Source organism: Lichenostomus cassidix, chromosome 2 (genome assembly GCF_008360975.1).
Source record: "Lichenostomus cassidix isolate B80296 chromosome 2, HeHo_3.0, whole genome shotgun sequence".
NCBI lineage: Eukaryota > Metazoa > Chordata > Aves > Passeriformes > Meliphagidae > Lichenostomus > Lichenostomus cassidix.
Window position 1 is genome coordinate 31,149,211 of NC_139482.1, and position 23,994 is coordinate 31,173,204.

A 23,994-nucleotide genomic window follows, 5' to 3' on the forward strand; every position below is an offset into this window, starting at 1 on the left:
AGTAAACAGAACTATCAGTTCTGTAATCTTTTTTTTCTCTGAGTGTTAAGATGTAATTTATGTGCAGTTCTGGTGTAGATAAAAAACCAGTTGACTCTACTCAAGAGAATATTTATTTCTGTGCTTTTTGTAGACAGCTTTTTTTTGGTAATTTTCAAAATTTTAATGTTAATTCATGGCTATAAATATCTGTGAACTAGGAAAATTAGGTTTTCTGAGAGATTTAATCCCCTTCTAACATAAATTTAAATAAAGAGGTACTCTATCGTATTATGTAGTTGGCATTGCTGCCTGCTGGCTACAGCACTTAACTGGCAGGAGGGCAGCCAGATTCTGTCTCTTCTCCTTCCTGTTTACCCTGCAGCTTTGTGGAGCAGAGAGACATTGATTAAATTCCCCTTGAAGTGAGGGCGCTGGTGAAGCCAGGTCTGACCCCACAGGTGTGTGCCCAGCGCCAGGTGCAGATGTCATAGGTGCCCTGGGATGACTTTCTTCACCATCCTGATCCAGAAAGGATTCTCCTAGCTGGGTCCCTGCCATTTCCCTGTGCTCCTGGCACCTGTGTACCCACGAGCTTGCTGGCTTTGCCCAGATGCACATGATTAGAAGGTGGGCTCAGCCCCCCCAGGGGTATAAGTTTGCTGGCCACAGGCAGCTTGGAGCTGCTGTATGGCAATTTTGGCAGGGTGTTAAGGAGAGAGATTGCTGCATGTGTGATGAATGGTTTCTTTGGATAAGGTATTACTTAAACAGGCAAATTTTCTGAAACAGACCCAAATATTAAAGTTGTTAAAATAATAAATAACAAATAAAAATAATGTAATGATATATATATATTAATGCAGTGGTATATTAATAATACTTATAAGAAAATTATTAGTGGAATATAGAGATTTACTGTTCTATTAGGTGGGCTGGGAAGTATATTCTCTGTGTGTCCATACATTGATTTTTTTTGCAAGTATATATCTTTATCTAGGTAATTAAAAACCCAGAGCAATGGCCATAAACCAGAGCTGAGCTTAATGAATGGCACATGCTTAGTTCATGCAGAAGTCTCTTAAAGTTGTTCATGCCTTTGGACTGAAATCCTGGTACTGCTTTCAAATTCATAGCAAAGCTTCCCATGTCTCAGGGTCAGGACTTGCTCTACAGTACTTCTGAATTTCATTGCTCCTAGAAAAGTCTCTTATGATTCACTCTAAATTCCTGCTGATCCCTGCACAAAGCTGCCTCAGAAAGGAGAAGTGAATGGCAGTAGTGATCTACTGCTACCTTTTTTCTTCTGAAGCACCAGGAAGATCTGAAGTGTCATTGTCTGTAGGAGATGTGGATTCAAGACACCCCTTCCGAGGGTGTAGTTTGCCTTTACCTCTGGAGGATTCCCTGCATACTCACTATATAAACATAAATGTTGAGGTGCTTGAACAACAGTTTCAAGCTGTAACAGAGTACAGCAATTACCATATTTGATCAGATGTAGAATGTGAGAGGGTTTGGATTGATCCATTTTTGAGCTGATGAGTGCTTCCTTAGTGACTTAACTGACTTATGACAAAAGCAGCCTTTCTAGCACAGTTCTGAATGAGCATTCTGTATTGCAAATTTACTGACTTTCCAGCTTATTGCCAAGGAAAGCACAGTCAATGAGTATTAGTTTTCAAGTTTGAGCCTCTTTTCCCCATGCATGCAATCTTAGTGTTGACAGCAAAAGTACAGGTGAAATACCAAGCACCAATTACTGCACTGGTTTTACTGTCATTGCAAAAATATTTATTTTCCAGGTTCTTCAGAAACTATTTGCCTTTGGGTTTTACAGTCCTAATTGGGAGCTTTATCAAACAATAGCTGTCATCTCACAGCTAATTTATTTTTCAGAAACTTCAAGGCTCGTGCTGTTAACTTCATGATATATGAATAGTGTCCACATATTTCCAGGAACAAGCCTTACATGCTTCTGGATAGGCAGGTATGTGTTTGGTTAAAATGTGAATGGAATTGCTCAAAAACCAGAGCAGAACAATGATCTGGTTTGTGATGTGAGCAGAGGGGTCTGATCCCAGAGGATCAAAGTATGCTTAGCTTTCAGGGCAAAAATGTAGGCTTCTCAGACTGTCTTAAATGGATTCTTGATGAGTTAAATATATATATTCTTAAAGCTGAATATATTCTAATTTGGTCACAGAACTAAATCTAAATTCCTTTACTTGTCTTGGAAAAGTGCAATAGTTTATCCTGTCATGGATTTTGTGTATCTATGAGTGCGCTTGTACTGTGTATTTAAAAAAAACTCAAACAAAATCCAGGTTACTTGAGGGATGGAGTGAGTTAGAAAGGAAGAAGATTCTTAAATTTTGATATGCCTATCCGAAGGTGCTGGATTTTCTTTAATGTCCGCCTTGACTACTGATAGTTCTATTTGTGTGTTTATTTTTCAAGTGGTTTGCAAGAAAAGAGATATGCAGACAAGCTGAAAAGAAAAAAATTCTCAGAGATCATTATTATTTAACATATTTAGCAAAGTGACAAGTGTTGCATGTAACATGTTGCATGTTGCTGTTTGTGTTGCTAATGGAACAAAGCAGGAAGTGCTGGAGCTCTCCCTTTAGAGCCAGCATGAGCTTGCATTAATATGCACCTCTATTTTCCACTCTGCTATTATTTTTCCAAAAGTTCTTATCTGTGAACATGGTTAATTACCTTGAGTATTAAGAGAGTGCAACTGTGCTATAGAAAATGACTGTTATTCTGTAGCCTGATACTTGTGGTAGCCATGGATTAAGACAAAATAATTAAATGTAACAATGATTTAGAGTCAAAAGATACAGTTTGCTTAGTGAGCCGACTTCAGGTATTTGAGTAGCTGAAGTTTGATGAACATAATAACCTTCTTAATGATAACACATAGATATAATTTGGCTTTGGAAAAACTCGTTAAGATCTTTATTTAACAGGAGGGTTAACAGGATGAAACAGCATAAAAGTAAGGGGCAATATAGGTGGCTATCCCTCTTACTAAGCTTCTTAAACAAAGGTGTCACTAGTACACACATGTATTGATTTTGCAGTGGTACATTTGCATTGTATCTTAAACTGTTATTTAAAATCAATCTGTATTTCTAAGCAAATGCTTCAGTTGCTAACTCAGTTTCTGTAAAAAAAAACCAAAAAACAACTATCACTGTTAATAGCATTGATCATTGCTCATTGGTTAAAACTGTACTGAAAAATCTCCATAGTGTGTTCAGTGACAGAGGTGAGCTACGTGTTTAGCGCTACCATTGCTGTCCATTAGATTTTTCTCCCCTTGGAAAAATATTCACATTTTACTTTTTTCTCTCTCTTTTTTTTTTTTTTTTAATATTGCAAGGGTCTGAAGATGATTATACTGAATTTAAAGCCAAAACCCTGAATCCAGATGTGTTGTCTCAGTTCTTTTGCAGGATTTCATGACTGTTCTAGTTTAGAATCTGTGTTCAAAGTCAGTACCCATATACATAAACTGTTCATTTATTATTAGGAAAACAGTTTTGTGCGTTGCTTAAATTATACTTTAGTTTAGCTATTTGTGAATTGATTGCCTTGGAATACTGACATAAGTATTGCAGCTGGGAATCAAACTGTGTTCTGATTGTATTCTTGCTTTATACGGGTTCTTTCCAGAAGTTAACCTGTAGCTAAAGCCAGATTCAAAATGTAATTCAAAGAAACAGATTTTCAGCTCACTCACATTCTGTATTTTGCACTTGTCTGCACGAGACACAGAGAACCCATGGACGGCAGGTGTGTCCAGGCTCTCCATCCAGTGTAGCATGTGGTTAACCAGTTGGAGCATGTTTCTGCATTAGAGTATATTATTCTGACACTGGAATAAAGAAGATGTAAGATAGGAAATAACTGATTAGAAACAGTTCTTCAAAATGTGGTCTAGGAGTTTTCATATGTCAAATATGAGTGAATGAAATCATGTTATTAAGAAAGAGGTTAGAGTTCAAATGTTCAAATGAGTGGTTGTCCTGAAAGGCACAAGGCTATGAAATCTCACACTTCAATCAGCCTTGATGAGGCCTCTAGTGGAGTGTTGTGCTCAGGTGTAGGCATTACACTTCAGGAAAAAGGATCTGTTGATAGTCATTGAGGCTGAAGAAGAGAGAGAACGTGCATAAATCTTCAAATACATTAAAGATTTCTGCACACAGGAATGAAATAGTCTATTCTCTACACCCAGAACATGCTGAACTTAATTTAAAGTGTATAAAGTTCAAGTCTGATGATTGGGAAAACTACTTCATGCCAAGCATAATGAATTGCTAGAACAGATTGCTAGGGTAGGTGACAGGCTCTTCATCACTGAAAAATCTTCCAGAGCGAGCTAGAAAAAAACTTTTCTGCAAATTGTGTAGGTATAGAAAATCTCTTCTCGGGGCAGGAATATGGACTAATTACTCTTGAAGTCCCTTTTAGACATGTATTTAGACCTTTGTATTATACTCAAGCTTTGGCAAAGTATCGCAAATTAGTTGTGATAAGTATAAGGCAATAATAATGAATAATTATCTACTAATTTTGAAGAAATTAATTTTCTTTAGGTTGACACTTTTGGCATTGTTAGCAATTAAATTAGTGTCTTGCATTTAATGTTTACCCTGTTTCTTTCCAAACTTGTTTTCTCGTTGATTTCAGATAACACATCCATTATTACATCTACTCTTTAAAAAGACAGATAACTTGTTTTAACTTTATCAATAAGAAAGGAAGGCAACTTAGAGAAATCACTTCTGTGTGCCACTTTTTTAGTAAGCTTTTACATGAGTAGGTGCTATGGTTTAAGTTATCACAACAAGCAGGCACTTTTCTCCCTCTAGAAAACATTAAAATTTTTATTAAAATTTTATTGACTTGAAATTTTTATGAGACCCAGGAGGGAGAGCCCAGTGACTTATGAGAGAGGATATATCTGAGGAAAAAAAAGGGGAAGGAAGAAAAAAGGAAAATACAAGTTAGAAAAGTGCAGGGTAGGATTTCACTTAAGAGGTGAACTCAGTGATCCTTCTGAGTCACTTCCAACCCAAAATATTCCATGATTTAGAAAGTATCAAGACTGTGGTGTATATGTCCGGATCCGGAAAGCCTAGTTTAATACTTTCTAGGATCTGAGATAATCTGTCATCCCTTAGCATTCTAGAATTCATCTGTTGTGGACAATTTAAGAGCATATTTAGAAATATGTGTCCTGTTGGTAAGCACATGGCACACACCAACAGCATAGCTTCATACAGAGCCAATCTCTGTACTTCAGAAACATTCTGGATGAGATTTCATGTTGAGAGTATTACAGAAAGAGAACTCTAATGCTTACATTACTTTTTCTCTTTTTATTTTCTGTTCAAGCTTTTAACCATCTTGGAAGGTTTTTAAAAAAAACCTTGTCTGTGGAGATAATTAGCCCAAATTGCAACATTTCATTACAAATGTTTGGTGAAGAACTGGATAACTGCAAACGGACATGATGAACACACTAAAAAGGTATTGAACAATTCAAAAATAAAAGTTTAATTTCCTGTGGGTTCGAAATACCTTAATTTATAGGCTAATAAGCAGGGGATGAGGAGGAGGTTAGAATTAAATAATGAACAAAAATATGCTGGTTACTTTGGGAAAGCTTAAATGGTCTAAAGAACTGAAGGAACAAATAAAGACATTTTGGTCCTCCTTTTCATAGGAGTCCATAAACAGTTTTGCTGTTCTTTGGGGACAAGGCTTTCAAAGATACTTATGGAGGATCTGGACATCCAAGTTATTTGATAGCTGTGCCCTGTCTCTTCCTCTTGTCCTGATCCTAAGTAAACATGTTTTCAGGTGGGAGAACAGAGCATGGAAGCTCCTGTGAGAACTTTGGACACACATGAATTAAATTGTTGAAGAATAACAATTCCAATGTTGAAAACTGACATAACTAACAGCGTGCAAGGAGGAGGCATGAATTCCTTTCCCCACCCAAGTTTTAATTGTGTCCAGTGTTCTCACTTCTTGATTTATGCATGTTTTCCCCTCTAGTTCAACTTAGTAAAACTATAGAGAGACTAAAAATGGACAGCATATATAGAATTTAATCTAAAAATGAAAAATATGGACAACAAAACTTTCCACCAAAATTTGGTCATGAGGTGCTATCAGTAAAAGAAAAAATATTATTAGTTGATCGTTTTTTCCTTGCAGATTCCTAGAAAGTCCAGAAACTACCTTTATTTCTCAGAAACATGTGGAGAAGTTGAAATCTCTTGACCAATATGAAGATCAGACCTACAGTATATGGAAAGTTCAGGTGGGTTAAATTTGTCAGTTAAATTTGAACCAAACTTTAACTAAGCATAATCCCCAAAACAGACTCCTGATGGTGAATTTTGATCCTAAAGTATGTACTTAGAACTGTAACTAATTATACCACTGATGTTTTCCTTTGACTTCAGAGTCAGAAAATTACAGTAATCCTCCAGGGTATGAATGAATCTTAAAATCTTAAGCCTTACATATTTTTATAGAATAATACAGTCATTCAGGTTGGAAAAGACCTCTGGCATCATCAAGTACAACCTTAAACCCAGCACTTCCAAGTCCACCATTAAACCGAGTCCCTAAGTGCCATATCTAAGTTCCTTTCAAACACCTTCAGGGATGGTGACTCCACCACTTCCCTGGACAGCCTGTTCCAATGCTTGACAGCCCTTCCAGTGAAGAATTTTTTCCCTAATATGCAGTCTAAACCTCCCCTAGCACAACCTGAGGTCACTTTCTCTTGTTCTGTCACTTGCTACCTGGAAGAAAATACTGACCTTGTTACAGACTCCTTTCAGGGAGTTGTAGAGAGTGACAAGGTCTGTCCCAAGCCTCCTTTTCTCCAGGCTGAACAACCCCAGCTCTGTCAGCTGCCTCTCATCAAGCTTGTTGTCTATGTTTTCCAGTCAGGAAACCTAGTTGCTCTATACCTGCTCAGGTGTTCTTACTTTAAACACCAAAGGAAGTCATTACTGTAGTAAATGGTTTCCCCAGAGACACATGGAGGAATGTGATAACAACAGCTAACTCTTACCCTGTAAAATGCAGTGGTTCTTTTAATTTTTCATGCTTCAGAAAGCCCTGAAATTCCTACTCCTGAATTGCTGAATACTAATTTAATGATGTCTCCTGTATACATTCTCATACTGCAGTCATTAAAATGATATTTTAATGCCTTTGTATCTGAGGTTAAATACAAAGTAAACAAAAAAGTCATTGTGTTGAGGCTTCTGAAAGGATAAATATAAGATGAACTGTTTCTTCCTTCCTTTCCTCTAGATAGAGGCTATATTGAGAGAGGTGAAATATTTCTTGGTGTTGAACCAATCCAACATTCCAGATTCTGCTTTAGCTATATATTAGAAAAGGAATAATTTCACAAAACTTCCTGATTTTGGGATAAGTAAAGTGTGTGTATCTTTTCTTTTGTTCTTTAAAAACTTTGTTTCATGTGAATGATGGAAAATCAGTTCCAAAAGAGATGTTGCATTTTGTTCTAATACGGCCTGTAGTGACTTTTTGCTAATTTTTTTTCTTAATAATGACCAAATCATGTTCACATTCATAACCCCCCTCCCAGAACCATACAGAAACTCCAGTGAGTGTCTGTGTTACTTTGCCTTCCATACCACAGATAGCAGTAGTTTGGGACTGTTTAAATATGGCTCCAAAATGTAGTATTTGATGGCTGTCCGGTGGTGCTGTCTTAAAGACAACCTCCTCCACCTTTTCTCTATATATTCTATCCCACACCCATCCCAGTCAAAATTTTTCAGGCAAGTGAGATTTGGGGCAATTGCCTAAATTAAGCAAAATTTGGCGGTAAGAATAGATGGGAAAGCACAGCAACTCTGTAGTGTTTCCTACTGGCACTAAAAGAAGTGCTGTTAAGCTATTAAAGCAGCATCTGCATGTGAGAAACCTTTATTTAGTCTGTTTAGGGATATGCACTGCACTGTAAATTCTGTTAAATAGAATTGGGTGAAACTTAAACTAATGTTTTTCATTAAATAATTATAACTTCCTTCCAGTTTCAGTGAGTTTTCCAGTCCCGTGATATTTCTCTTTCTGTGTCTGTCTGGTCTAGTATTTTTAGCAGGATTTTTGATGTGTACCTTTAGCTGGTTTTCTGGTTACTCTGAAGTGAGTCAGATTCAAGCTTCCCTTTCTTTCCCTTACTTTTCATACAGACAAAAACCACCTGTCAAAGTATCTTTCTATCCTGATGAAATTTTTTTTGCATGGTTTACTGATTTTTTTTACTAGAGATTTTGGGGAGATGTGTGGAATTAGAAAACTATTTCCTGGTCATCTTTACATATTTGAAAGTGTGTTAAAGCAGCAGGAGTAGAACTCTCTGGTTTACTGTATGGAAGATTCCCAACGTAATTAAAATTAAGTTTTATGTGATTACACATAAAATAACTGAATTCATTAAGTTCAAATAGTTTATAATTACCAATGATGCCTATAATGAATTCTTTTACAGTTGAAAAAAATTCTAGTAAAAGCTGTAACATAGATTATAGTTTTAGTTAAATAATTCATCTGCTGTAATTTCATATTCATAAGAAGGTGTTGGAGTATTCTCACAGTTAATATACAGATTTTACTGGGATATTTCCACCATGTGTGACATTTTACTCCATTCAGAAGGAATTGCTGGAAGAAGGGAATGCCTTTAGGAGGAGAGCTGTGTCAGTATATCATGCAGTAACTCCTCTTCAGGCATTGCAGTTAATCAGTAGAAAATGCACTTTACTTGATATATGTTGAATTCTGGGATCAGTATTTTTGTCTCTGTTTTTCCTAATAAGAACATAATCAGTGGCAATAATCAGGCATTACCTGTTCTTCGAAGCAGATGGAATTCAAAGAAAGATTTTAAATGGAAGCTCCCTTTCAGTTTGATGTAGAAAATCCATATGTTCACCTCCATAAGGTGATGAGGATTCTCAGAAAAACATATTTGCTTGTAATCTTTCAGTACAAAATTTAATGATATTTCAATGTAGATATTAAATATTTGTGAGTTGGGTTTTTTGGGTTTTTTAGTGGGTTTTTGTGTGTGTGTGTGTGTTTGAGGGATTGCTTTGGAGGGTTTTTTTGTTTTACTGGTATATTTGACATTGTTGGTTTGGGGATTTTTATTTCAAGACACTGGTATAATTCTGGTGCCACCAAATTCAGGTTTCTTGTTTCTCTTCCAGTGTTGCATTTGGTCACTGGAAAAAAAATTCAGAATACTTTCTCCTGTTCTATTACACAGTCAGCATAATGTGCTCTTGAATAAAATAGCCTAAAGTGGACTGTTTAGTTTATCTTTTTTAAAACATTGTGAAGGGACTGTGCTAACATTTATACCACTTTAAGAAGAAATGGTTTATTAAGAGATTTATTACAAGAATATAAATTAACTTCTTTCTATGCTTTTTTTGTATGGTTCGAATATAAAGTCCTTTGTATGTTTTTGGGTGCTTTCAGAAGCAATGCAAATGCAGCTTTGTAACCTCTTTGCAATAATTCTCTCAGCTTTTCTTATATTGAATCATATATGCAGGATCTATAGATTTCACTGACAGGTTAAGTAAGCTCAATATACCTTACAACTGTACTTTGAGTGTTCTTTCCTACTTCCAGGCAAATCAAGAGCATGAGATGCTGGAAAAAGAAATGTTTCAAATGCAGAAATCTATCTGCAGAACTATTTGAAGTATCTATTTTAGGCTACAAGCACATGAATCAATGTTGAAAAGAAGTGCAGTTGCTCAAGGAAGTGTGGAATATTCAAGTTTATATTAATGTAAGATTTTTCTTTAAATTACTCATACATTTAAATATATTTCAATGTTATATTTTTAATTTGCTCCAGGAGATGCTATAGTTTTGATTTTTAAAAAAATTAAATACTGAAGACTTTACTATTCCTTTTGTTTTTGAAATTATAGTTGCTGTGTTTTAGGATACCCAGAGTAAAAATATCTGTTCCCAAGTCAACCAATTTCAAGATAATCCCAAAGCAAAACAAACTTTGTAGTTTCCTCTAGAGCTTTTTTTTATACCAATAGCTTGCTTGATTAATAAAAATAACTGAGCAAAAATTCAGAAATCCATAAAATTCCTCTTCAGAACTCAGTATTGTACATTAGAAAACTCTACTTATTTAGAAGCAAAAGTCCAGACAAGTCATTTTACAGACCCATATGGGAAATCAGTCTTGCAAAGTTCTGTTTCTCTCAAGAAGCTGCTTTTCACAGACAAGGTTAAAAATATGTGCACTGGACCTTCTTTCCATAATTTTGTGTGTAGCACCCCCAGGAGGAGTTGCAGAGCAGCTTCCCCACATCTCCCAGGTGCACCTGTGTGTTATTTGTGGATACAGGTGTGTGTTTAATTGCTCAAGAAAGTTGTGCATGTGTGTTTTTATCAGATACTGAAGCATGAAACTGTTAAAGTGCTTGGCCTTTGGGCTGAATTTAGAGAAGATGGATTATTATGTGTGCTTGCTAAGTAATGGTGGTGTAGGAAAAAATTAAGGCCCACAAGCTATTGCTGTAGGATGGGCTTTCCTCTGCATCCATTTATCTGTTTTGTAGCAGAAGCTTGTCTTTACCAAATGTTGTTGATGCTTTTATCTGTACTTTTTGTTTCAGAGCAGCATTGATGATTGGGCTAAAACCCAGTGGAGAGAGATTAATGTGGAACAGATGGATGAGCAGCTCAGAAGGTTTGCCAAGGCAGGTTCCATAGCTGTCTATTTCTGCAATTTATCTGTCTCAGTGCCACCCCTTCCTCACTCTTCCCACCCACTTGGATGTTTTGGTGGGTTTATTACTCATGTCCAAACTGAATGTTCTGGAACATGCTTTGGTTTGGGGACTTTATTTTAAAACTTTATTTTTCTGAATGATTTTCCAGCCCCTGTGGAGTTATATGTAAAACCATGGTGTCACTTCTCTGAGCTGAGGCAGTATGTGAAATAAAAAAGAGGGTGGGGGTTTATGACAGACCCCTCTGACAACAATCATTTTTAGAGACAGGTGGAATTTGCAGAGGTTCATCTGCTCTGCTCACAAACAGCTCCAGAGGGTTGGGAGCTGCATGGAAGGTGCTCATTTTTAGAGAGGGCACTTTCTTTGATTGAAGTATCTTCTGTCCATTTTCAGTGTTTAAAGATATCTGCTGTTATGATATGCTATAATAATGGAGAATTTCTTATTTCTTAAGCTCTTGTTAGCTCTAGTTCCTCTGTTTGATAAATTATTTTGATTAGTGTAGTTTTTCTGTTCTTTTTATTTTTCTAATTTCAGATGGAAACCATTCAGAAAAGTAAATATGTGGTATATTTTATTAAACAAGTGAAAAGCTGGAATAATAAATTAAATATGGCAGATTCTGTCATTTCCATTTGGATGGAATTTCAATGCACGTGGTACCTTCATCAAAGTATTTATTTGTCGTGTTTTCCTTTCACACTGACTGGCAGTTGTTGGTGTCACAATTTGAGACAAAGCTCTGCAGGTCATTCCTTCACATATCTTTAATATCTTCTTTTATTTACCCCTTGTTAGCTTTTTAAGCTCTTGGAGTCACATAGAGATATGACGCTTCTGAGTAGCAGAAATCTCTTCTGCCAAACTCCATATCATTTAGGAAAGTGATGGTTGAAATGCAAGTTTATGGTCTGTTATTTATTAATGGCCAAAAGTAACTACAGCAATCAACATAAACATTTGAATTGACACAAAAAATTGTGTGTTAATTGTTTATTCTGACAAAAAAAAAATCATTGAACCCTTGCATAGTAACAATGATGACTTTTGAGTTGCCAGTATACCTGTAATTCAATCCACAGATGCCAGGAAAAGTTCTCATCATGTACTGAAAGGCTAATGTAGGATAATGTTCCATTGGGAGGTTCTGTGCTTGAAATGTCAAATATATTTCTACTTGCTTAAACCTGCAATTTAGAAACATGAGTAGCAGCATGTCTCACTATATGCCTAAAAAAGGTATATTTATTCACACCTTTGCCCTTTTATGACCAATGAAGTGATTTGTGGTGTTTAACAGATGTAAGTTTCTTCTTGGTGCATATTGAAAAAGGCATCGCACTTGCATGAGAAGAAATACTCAGAGTTAATAATTCTGTTCTAATCTGTCATTTTTATCTTGTTAGAAGAGTTTTAATAGTATAAACAGTGGTATTTGCAGTTCACTCTGTTCATTTCACCTTTCTTTCATATTCAGTGTAAGACTCTCAAAATAGGTGTTTGAGGCTTTAATATTTTTTTTTCCATTTAAGAAACAGAACCTAAAGCTGATTAGATTTTTCCTGCTCTTTTCCCCATGTTTTTCTTGTCCCAGTTTAGTAAACCAAATGAAGTAGAAAAAAAAATAAATTTGAGGGTTTCCATATAGGAGTTGGTGACTGACATAACAAATAGAGAAAATGTGATGGAAGATACAAGAAAGCCAAAGGTGTATGAAAGCTTTGAAACTCTGCAGCACAGGTAAAATTTCCAGGATGATTATAAATTGTTCTAAAGTGTAGTTCTGCAACAAGCAGGAGCTGAGAGCTGTCAGATTGTTTCCTCTTTGTACAGGTGTGAGATGACCTGATGATATTTTTGTCATTTGTTTCTATTTGACATACTGGATTTGTTCTGCTTTTTACATGACCAATTAAATTTGAGGCACTGGTTCATTATTTAGGGATGGAATGATGTTAAAATTGTCAAAGGTCTTAAAATACATTTTGTTTGAATCAAATTCATTTTCTCCCTATCCACGCTCTGGAAGCTGGGAGTCTTTCTTCCACACTTGCAACAGGAGGTTGTGGATTCTGTGCATCCAAAGTCCTTCAAAGTCCTAACTTGCCACTGGCCTTCACTCTTCCTGGCTGTAGAGGCAGCAATGTTTAGTCAGTCTGTTTCTTCTTGCAGGAAAAAGTTGCAAGAGGAAGTTAAAGAAACCCTGAACACAAACCTGTTTCTTGACATGTAGCTTTTGTTCTGAGAGATACCAAGCTAATAGCTGGAGTGCATCAGTCAAAAATAAATATATTTGGCATCTGTTCCTTTCCAGATCGGCATATATTCAAGCATTTTGATTCTTAGTACCTTTTGTGTCAATACCAATGTATAATTTCATGTTTTTAACTCTTCATACATCAAAAATAATGTGTATCTTTTAAAAAAGTGGTTACATTGCTCCCCCACTCAACTGATTCTTATCTATTTCTTTGTTTGTTGTTTTGGTGGTTTTGTTTTTAAATTTGTCTGCACATAACTTCCCTGTTGAGTTAGAATTTTTTTTCTTGTCCCTTACTTGCTAAGGCTGGAGTCTTTGGAACGTTGAAGAGGAGCTTCCCCTGGCCAGGCTTACCTTTTGAAGGACTTTTCTTGCACAAATCCATTCATTTGGTTTCCTTGGTCTGAATGAATGAAAGATTATATTCCCTTTTATTTTCTGGAAGGGAAATGTGAAAGGTTTGCCACCATCTCTGTTCCTTACAGCTGTGTCCATAGTTATTATTTTAAATCAAAAGTGGATTGTATCATTCTGTTTTAATGTTTGGTCTGATTTTTACCTTAACGGGGAGGGAATTCTCAGCTTTGAGGTGATTAAAGGCATGTGTCATTAAAATCTGTCTTCTTTTCAGACTTTCTTTTTGTGAAAATGTTTGGCTGGGTACTTAGAAAGCAAGCAGATACCTTTTCCTTGCTTCTATTTTGTTTTTCCAGCAGACTTTCTAGACATCCTTTCAAGAGGAACACAGCCAAAATGGTTGAGTCTCTGTGTATTAATGTGCTTCATTTTCTCTACAGAAAGGAAAGTTTTCCAGCCAACCTTGTGAGCTGATAATATGATGGAACTGCACCTTTGCTTCTGAGCATTAATTTTCTTTGCAAATGGGAACACTTTGCCTAAGGAAGGTAGTAAACATGTTTTCCCCCTCCCAGCTAGGACAAGTACAAGGTCTTCAGCAAGAAGAGATGAGACATGTTACAAATCCCAGTCTGATTTTGCTGGAAATTTAGCCATGTGGAAGTTGCATTTATTTGGATTTTTGGGTGGTAGGTTTGCAGGAATCAGAAATGGAAAAGGTCAATGGGATCATCAAATCTATTCGTCTTCTGTCATGTATTGATCAAATTTCAGGCATGCAGTGAGTAGTGATAAGTAAGGCTGAAAGATCTATGGGGTCTGTTAGGCTGTTACTGACTGAGCTGCCAACCCTTGCACAAGGGATGTTTTTGTAGCTGTAATTCCATGTTCCTTCCTTGAACAATCATCTGCTCAGTTTTGTGACACCAATTTGTATAAAAGCACAGGCACTTTGATGTATTTCAGAAGCTTCATACTATGTTATCTACATGCCAGATGATACTCCTGGCCTCAGTTACTATCCAGCCACAACCATAAATCCTGAGTGCTACAGCTTTTAGTGTGCCTCAGGAAAAACCTTTTTTTGAAGGGCTGTGACTTGTAACAGAACTGATGCTTTCTGCATCAGATGAGATGCTATTTCTGCAACTGATGAGATGATGAAGGCTTGAACACGGAGCCTTTTCAAACATGATGCTAGGCTCTCATAGATTCCTCATAGAATTAAATCTCAGTGGTTTGTTTCATCTACATATAAGCAAAGAAGTCGTCTGTTCTAGTTGTCAGGCTTGGAGCATGCTGGTGTGTAGACAGTGATCTCCAAAGTCTTTGGAGAGATGTGCAGCCACAAAAGGCATTTAGACCTAAATAGGCAATTTGTGAAATAAACATTAGCCATAAATAATAAGAATTTCAAGACTTCTCAGTTTTATATTGAGCTATCTTTGTCCTTCACTCTTCTGACAACTGACAGTAGTGTAATTAGTTCCATTTACTGATTTATCATTTTGGCCCAGCTTTTCCCCATAAAAACCTCATGTGTAGCAATCATGCAACAGTCAGTCATCCACTTTAACAGAGGCATGTATTAGTGTGATTGACACAAACCTAATGTAAATGGTTCCCTTATACATCTGGTATTTTTGGGTGCAAATAGCCCATCATCTTACCAAACTTGTTGACAACATTGCTGATCTTGAATTTCTAGAGAATACAGTGGAATCTATAAATGCTGCCCTTGAGATGTACAGCAGCAAAAAAGCGTATGTTCTGTTCCATGACAAATGTAGATCTAATGGTCAGATTTGTTGAGTTATGTGAAATCTCCTTCATGAATTTTACCATCTTTGGGATGTAGATTAAATAGACACTTTTAATTGCATGAAATGCCACTTTTAAATATATAAATTTGGAAAAAATAATAGCAATTAAATAATAATAAACCCAGAACATTTTTTTACCCAATGCTTGGTAATTTGCTAAAAATCTAATAAAGTGCATATCTCACTCTTGTACAAAAAGTGCTTTTTAAAAGAAGTGTAGAGAGTTTACTCTTTAGGAACAATGAAAAGAAAAAAACAGGCACTAAAAGTCACAGAACTCACCAAGACTTTGGTTAAATGTTGCATTTTTCATACTTCCTCTCTTCTTCTGCTCCTTTTACTTCAGCTTCTATTATACTTTCAGATTCCCTCCTGTCTTATCCTTTAGCACAGTCCTCTCCAAGCCTCCAACACTTTCACACATCCCCTATCAGCTGAACAAGGTTTCAGCTGGTTCTGAGCCTCATACTTGCCAACTGGCCAGCCACCATGTGTACTAACTGGGTAGTGGTAGGTCAGAGAGAACACATCAGCAACTCCTGAGACAATAACTTATTGTTCTCAGAACAGTGCTGAATGCATAAGCATTCACATTGCATAAAATCAATGTTGCTTGTGGTTCTAATGATTGATTGTCTCAGCAGGGAGGCCCCAGATTGAATGGACAAATATATGCAGCTTGCCTCCTAGAGATGGTTTCTCCAAGATACAGCTACGTTTGAGCGCATAGAGACCGAAAAGACTGTATTGTCTGTGCTTACTCTCTGGCTGTGAACACAAAGACTCCAGACTTTCATATTTGGAGCCCTAAGACAGTATGTCTGTGTTTTCAAGTCAAGTGGGTATGTAAAACACTACAATATCTGGTATCTCATCTAAATCCCACTGAAGGCACAGTGACAGAAAGTGGACGGAAAAATCCACTCTCATTTCAAGTTTGTAGAAAGTGCTGACGTAAAGAAAACCCTTTGTGAAGATTAATGACATGAACCTCCTTTATTTTTAGTATAAAATGTACCATTGATGTTATGTGCATAAACAGATGCATGCTTGGGGTTTTTTTGCTTCAGAAGGCGGAGCCTTGGTTGCAACACCTTGAGGAAACTACGCAATCCAGTACACCTCTGCTCCATGGAGGCCACAGTGGCCTGTGAAACAGGCAGAGACAACAGTGAGTTTTTCACTACCCAGCCCAGGCTGAACTTAGTGCTTCACAAACCTGGTGGGTTTTAAATGTAGAAATGGCACCTGGTAGGCTAAATGAGGGCTTGGCATCAGCCCTGAAGGATTCAGGTATGGAAATCTGCTTTTTGTTTAATTGAAAGAAAATAAATATAGCATGAAAATGGTCACATTAAAAGATATGAGCAGCATATTAAATAATTCTGATACTGTAGTAAATAAACTGCTATTAGCACCTAGTGAAAAAAGGAACATGGCTTTTTCTTCCATTTCTGCTACTTCATGGGCATCTTTATCTCATCCTGATTTTCTGGGGTTTTGTGGGACTATTCCGAACTAAGGTGAAAGCTCAAAGCAAAGACACAGCCACAATGATGTGCTAAGAGCAGACTACATCTCCAGTATGCATAAAAATATTAAACCCATATATCTGTGTAAGGAAGCCAAAATTGTTTGGTTTATGTCAAACCAAGCAGTTAATGTCTAAGTTTAGTTTTAGTCCCATTTCAGAAAGGCACCTTGTGCCATTTGATTTTAGCTTTGCCCTTGTTTACCTCAGACTTCTCCTGAATGTTTTTGTCCTGCTGGGAGTACTCTTTGTGAAAAACTTCAGTAGTTTTGGTTTTGTTTTCCCAACATAGAATATCTTCTGAAGGGAAATACAAAATAGGAAAAAGAGACTTCAAAGGGGTGATGAATATGTGACAGAGGTGTCTAAAATTTCCCTGTAATAGAAAAGGTATGATATATTTTTATTGATATTTCTATATGTTTCTGTATTTTCCTCCTTAGAACTACATGCAGTAGCTGAGATTGGGGTTTTCCCCACTATTAATATGAAACCTTAATAATTCCATAGCTACTTCCTACTACTTAACTCTGTATAGCTATTTATATTATATTTTGTAATGATCCCTTTCATTTGCTTTGTCTATTTTTATTGCTCTGTCTATTTTTAAAATGTAAGTCTCTGATCTTTCCTAAGGACTATTTTTAGCTTGCCAATAAATGTTCTCATACAATTAGTATAATTTTTGGAGAGACTCCAAAAATTAGACAATTTTTGGTGCATATCTCTATGGAGATTATAACCACAGAATTTTCTGTTCCATTTCATGTACATCATCTTATCCATCCATTCCTCCTACCCTGCCTAGCTGACCATCTGCAGCATTTGCGTTCACCTGGATTGTCGTTGTTTTGGAGATGGTTCAAATTTCTTTTTAAACCTGGATATCTTCTGGCATCTCCTGTTTATTATCAGCAAATTTGTACATACAAGCCAGTTTTGATGGTGATTTAGTTCATGATGTAGGAAGAATTAATTTCTAGTATTAATAACAGTAGATGGTACTGGAAGCCATCTGGTTTTAGAAGGTAACCTAAATATTTTCCAGTCACTGAGCTAAATGCTCTTTATTGCCATGCTGCTTGGAGAACTTTCCTTGGGTAATCGTGAAAAAAATCATGGTCATTTGTACCAAAGATATTCATGCCAGAGATGTATTAGCAAGCCTTCAAGCTCAGAAGGTGCATATTTGAATCCGTGATATTTTGCATTTACAGTTTATTCTGCCTTCAGTAAATCACAGTGTGTTTTGCTCTCCTTTCAGAGGCATACATGTGCATCTCCAGAGCAAGTCACTCCTCTCCTGTGGTGACTTCTTGTAAGTGCATACAATTGAAGTTTTGAATGTTTATTTAAATCAAAGTGCTCACTCTATGTGTAACTTTTGTTCAGGTAAAACTAAGGTGGTGGCACACTCTGTTGGTTTGAATGAGCAAAATGTTTCACTGGATTGGGATTGAAAGAGGAAAGAATTCTCATTTTTCCTCTGACCTCCTGAGCTTCAGAAATAAAATGGACTTTTAAGGTGTCATTAAGGTAAGAAGAAACAAAGCTTGAGGAGTAAAAAGAAACTCATTGTGGTCAAAATAATGTCAGCTCCCATGCAAAGGCTGCATTGTTTGTAGAGAGAGGTCTCAGCTTAGTAAGTGACAATGTGTTCTGCTGTAATAGCTCTATTAAAATTATCTTCTATTACACTTGCATCTGTATAAAAACACAAATGCCTCGAGGTGCTTCTAATCTTTATAATAGGCTGTAGTGGTTATTAGTCAGAAGTGGCTAAGAATGAGGTGTGAGACCTGCAGATGACAGCTGGAGCTTTGTGATGAGTGGCATTTCCACCACCTGAATCTCTCATACCTGGCATCATGACTCTCTGATGGCTCTTGGATCTCCAGTTCCAGAGCTTTTGCTTGGCTGTCACAGTTATGCCATAGAGAGGATATTGTCCAGAAACACTGTTTTGCCAATATTTGTGATGCTCAGCTTCAGTGCTTTTATGAGTACTTGGGAAATACCCCTTGGGAAATTATTGCACCTTTGACTGACAAGTAATGACTGCTACAAATAACAGCAGTCCTACTTTATCTGTTTCAGTAAATGTAAAGTTAAACGTTCCTTAGAAGTTCAGGGTTATTTTCTATCTCATATGTATATCATAAGGTTATTAAGACACAATATCTTTGCGCATGTGTGTGCATATAGATGTGCATACCTAAGAAATTGTATGATTTTAATGGCCATTACATTTATAATAACTGATTTTTTTGCATAATGCATATATTCATTGTCTAGTCTGAAGGGGAATATGAGTGGATCTTTGCCAAGGTTAATCAGGAGTTTTCAGCAAAGTGGGTTTTTTCATTTGTTAAAGTCCAAACTGGTATTTTTTTTCACACCACATAGAGTGAAACTTTTTTATGGAAATGTCTTGACTCCAATATGGAACTTATTGTTAAAATAAGTGATCCAAAAAGATACATCCCGGTATCCTGGCTGGCTTAATGCTTACAACCCTCAGCTGGAGGCCAATTCTGGGACCCAAGTTTTCAAAATAGGTAAAGCAGCAACTGCAGCCTCCTGTTTCCTGTCCTATTTGATCAGTGATAGGATATTCCTTCTTGCTAAAAAATGTTCATGTGGTTAGTTTTCTTTCCCAAAATAAGCACTTTCCAAGTAGTAGCACACCATGATTTTACATACACATGGAAGAGATACATTTGTGGTTTAGGACATTAAATTATAATGAGAAAATGGACTTGGACTAAATCACCCATGAAATATGAGATTTGTAAAAAAGGTCCTGATGTAGAAGTTCATTGCAATGCAATCACTTCTCTTATGTTACGGAGGACAAGGTGAGATGTTCTACTAAGCAGTACAGAAATTTGTTATTTAGCTTCTTTTTCATATTAATTACATTGGAAACTGTTTTTAAAAGATATTAAATATTTCACTTTCAATTTTAGGGATTTATATTCTAAATTTAAATTCTGTAGGGAATATCTGTAAAAGTTTGGTCAAGGCTGGACCTTGGGAATGTTTTGACGAATTCACTCATCTCTTGGCAGCAGACTAGTGAGTGGTGGCAGTACAATAAAAGACTATCCACAATACAATTAAGAACAAAAAGTAGAAGTGTGTATGTTAGGAGTGTTTCTTTGTCCTCTGCAGGCTATAAATACTGCACCAGTAATATCTTCCTCCAAAGTTTCTCTGAAACTCTTTGTAAATGAAGGAGTAGATCGTAACACAAAATCACTTATGTAATATACTACCTGAAAATAACCTTCTCTTCAAAATATAGCAATAAATGTGACTAAAGTCCTGCTCCTACAGGATTACAATTAAAGTTTTGCCATTGAAACCTGTTCAAGTCCCACCATGTAAGATCATGGCATCCTATGATTGAGAAGTTTGGAGGGATTGAACTTTGCAAGAAGTCCCAGTGGTTCCAGGACTTTCCAGTGCTTTTGAGACATGCCTTGTTTTTCCACTGTCCTATGCTCACCTTCCTCTGCTTTTTCTTTTTTTTCCTTTTAATCAGTGCTGTCTCCAGGCCTTTTCAAACCCACTGCATCCCTAGTGGTCTCCTTTATTCTACACGTTTCAGAAGATGATTCTTCCTACAGATATGCTTCAGCCCCATGCACTCTTTTTGGTTCTGACCGTCCAGTCTTTTCCTTCCAAGTGCAGTGCCAGACAGATTACTAAAAGGTGATGCCTGCCAGTGAAATACCTCTGCTTGCTATGGTCTAGTAATTTTTCATTTTTTTGTAAGTAGTATCTTTCTTTTAACACTTTGTGCTATCTTTCTTTTAACAGAGCTGTATTTCTTGGGAAAACATTATATTAAATCCACAGTTGGAATATTTATTATTGTGATCCCTGGATGTGTAGGTCAGACAGAACGACATAAGAACCTCAGGTTCCCCATTCATTTTGTCATTAATATGACAAAATTAAAACTGGTCATTTAGTTCAGCAACATATTTCTGAATGCGGAACAAAAGAAGTGTTTGGTTTTTTAGTAGTAAGAAAATGCTGTGAGGGACAAATTTGCTGGTTTGTAGTTGGCCTGAACAGAAAATTCAAGATCTCTTCTTAGCTAGTATGTAACTCAAGTAATGATTTTTAATGAGAAAATTGTTTAGCAATAGCATTATTACTTTATGTCATTTTAAAAATGAGATTTAATGAGATTTTTCTCATTTGTATCATTAAAATATCTGTGGTTTTGTTCTAAAATTTTGAGCAGTTACATTTAGAAAAGAAACAGTGAAACCTCTAAAGACAACCCATCCTTCATATAAAAGCATTAAAGCTCTCAAAAAAAAAAATCGAAGTGCTTTAAAAATGATGACATTTTTAGCAGTGGTTGTGTTGAGCTTGACTTGCAGGCCCTGCAGAGCTGCTGGCTGTGCCTCCAGTGCTCAGGGGCGAGTGACACCCCTGCAGCCTGTGCCTCCTCTGAGTTTGGGCAGTACCTGTCTGTGTTTCTCAGATGCCTCTTTTGTGCAGCAATGCTATGGAATTCTAACAATCACCAGTGCCTAATTAGCTCATTTCGCTTTGAACTAGAGTCCTTGTCAGCTTTGATTGACACTCTTAATTGGGACTCTCTTGAGCTCTGTTTTTAAAAATGTTTGCATGCATCAGACATTTGATCTAACTGACTTATCCTTCCCATGTTTAAAAACTAATCTGTGTATTTGGATTATGGTTTTTTTTTTCTTCCCTAGAACCTGTGCCATGGTTGTCCCTGACATTGAAATGATCTCTGAAATGATGTTGGCTGCAGAAGTGTTTATTGATGCATGTCTGGTAGCCAGGAACCACCTTGTAACCAGGTGAGGGTTCTTTGGGCTTTTGGCTTTGATGCAATACACACACTCCATCAACACACACACTCCATACCAGTGCAGCTGAATATGGTATAACAGGAGGGATTTATGTATATTATCTTGTATTTTAAAGACACTTTAAATCACATGTCCATCCTTCACAAATTGTCAGACACTAATTTGGGAGAAAGTGTCCTTCCTCTTACTTAAGGATGTTTGTAATGTGTTAGTTTTGCATTAAATACTTGTATATCACTTCTTCATACCTGTATAAGTGACTACATTGTGCTGCTGTATAACATCCATATAAATAACTATCTTTTGGAGGAGAATGACAGAGCAGGAATAATTTTGAAAACAGATAGCATATTGTAACTGAATGAACATTTCTTTAAACTTTCCCCAGTAAATACAGTGGACAACTCTTTGAAAAAAGGGAGAGAGAAAGCGTTTCTTAATAATGTAATTATTATACTAGAAAGAATTCATATTCAGAAATATTATCTTAAAAATGTAAAAGCTAGAAGTTGTATGATTTCTTCCCCATATGTATGCTGTTTTAATAATTTCCAAATGTCTAATTTTTCACACAACATTCCTAATATTTAGTTTTATCAGTGGAATAAGAACTGGGAGAACGCTTGAATCTTAAACCATAAACTCAGATTGTAGACAGGGCAATTATGAAATAAAAACAGCTTTGTTGTCATGCCTGCGTAATTTTAAAATTATCTCTAAATATCCTGAAGATTTCCTGACACATTCTTGCAATTTTCTAGAGATAGAGAAATTAAACCATGCATATCTAAAGATAATTAATATAGTTTACTTCACCAGAATGAGGATTCCTTGAGTCTAATAATTACTATGTCCCTGAGGCACTTTCTGAATTGAGAAAAGTAATTTATACCATTGTTTTCCACTTCAGTATTAATCAGAGTAACAATAATAGTATTAACATTAATATTTGAAGCAAAATCTGGAATGTTCTTGTTTCCTTACTTTTGAAATCTCATTTGGTTTGCTTTTAATGGAAATGGGAGAAATCAAATGGCTCTGAGAAAAAATTCTGGACTGTTGAATAAAATATCCAGCAATTCAGGGAGTTCTGAGAGTATTGCTCCAGTGTTAGGCTTTTAGAACTTTAAATATACCTTTAGGGCACTAGGATCCTAGTCTATGGAAACTGCTGCAGAACAAGGTTATCAGGACTTTCAGTGAAGGAAGGGACTTCTGGCCCTGTCGTGCCAAGGCAAATAAAGTCCTTGTACAACCCACACACCGGCCTGCTTTTAAGATGCATGTCCTGCTTTTTAACACCCTTTCAGACAGCAAAACAAGAAACATTTTGGGGGGAAAAAAACCCTTGTCTAAATCTAACTTAAATCTCATTAATGACAGTATATTCCTAGATTTCCTGGTTTCATTATCAACTCTGTTTAACTTCTTTGCCTAGATGTACTGTTTCTAAAATGTGGAGACTCATTTTCAGTGCAGATAATTGGCACCTTTATTACCTCAGAAAATTTTTGTTTCTTACTGATCATGAACTATCCTGAATTTGGAAATTACTCCTGATTTTTTTATTCTTTGTGATGTATTTAGTGCATCTGGTTCACACTTATAGAGTTACCACTGTCACGGAAGAGGGTAGAGGAATGTGTTAGCTTAAAATGGTATATTTTTAAGTAGTGAATTTACTTCCAGTTTTGTTTTTGCTTTGGGTTTTTTTTCGGGGTGAGGTGGGTGGGTAGTTGTTTGTTCCCTTTTTTTTTTCTTTTGCAGTGATAATACTAGCAGGTTGAACCACACTAGGTGTGGCTGCAGCATATGTTTTTAAATTCTAACCAGATAATAGTCAGTTAAGAATAGGGAACAAAATGGTGAAATACTGAAAATTAAATAGATATACAAATATATGTAAATTTCACCCTTGTATTTTTTTTTTAGTCAACATCTAATACTGGCCTAAAGCAACTGCAAGACTACAAGTGAATAAAAATATCTCATTTTACTCTGTGTGTAAAATGATTTTTTTCTTCATAAACATGACCACTTAGTTTTATTTCATGTGCTAAGATGACTAGTTAAGATGTTTTTGTAGGGCTAACATCACTGGGGACTTCATACTGTCAAGTCAGTTTTGGTGCTTGCTGGGTCCCTGAAACAAGGAGGTAAGAACAGGATCAGGTAAAATCTGTTTCTGATGTTCTGCCTTTGAATAAAAACAGAATCCTAAAAAAAAAAAAGCATTTAATGCTCTTGTGATATAGTGTTTACCATCCTTTTCCATGTGCTTATGTGAGCCTCAATTTGCATAAAATAGTGACAGATGATATCCCAATTTTCA

General features: G+C 36.2%; 1 protein-coding gene and 1 long non-coding RNA gene across 2 annotated transcripts; both read left to right on the plus strand.

Moving 5' to 3' along the window:
- The first annotated feature begins 1,798 nt into the window (after positions 1 to 1,798).
- Positions 1,799 to 11,389, plus strand: DNAH11 (dynein axonemal heavy chain 11). Its single transcript, XM_085049824.1, has 5 exons — positions 1,799 to 1,969; positions 5,392 to 5,526; positions 6,220 to 6,325; positions 10,710 to 10,878; positions 11,367 to 11,389. Exons 2-5 carry the CDS (start codon positions 5,507 to 5,509, stop codon positions 11,387 to 11,389), a joined length of 318 nt encoding a protein of 105 aa, XP_084905950.1. The 5' UTR covers positions 1,799 to 1,969; positions 5,392 to 5,506.
- A 6,534-nt stretch (positions 11,390 to 17,923) lies between these two features.
- On the plus strand, positions 17,924 to 23,829 carry LOC146441064 (uncharacterized). Its single transcript, XR_014849777.1, has 3 exons — positions 17,924 to 18,336; positions 21,543 to 21,650; positions 23,749 to 23,829. It is a non-coding gene; the product is annotated as an uncharacterized LOC146441064 (long non-coding RNA).
- Positions 23,830 to 23,994: the final 165 nt, after the last annotated feature.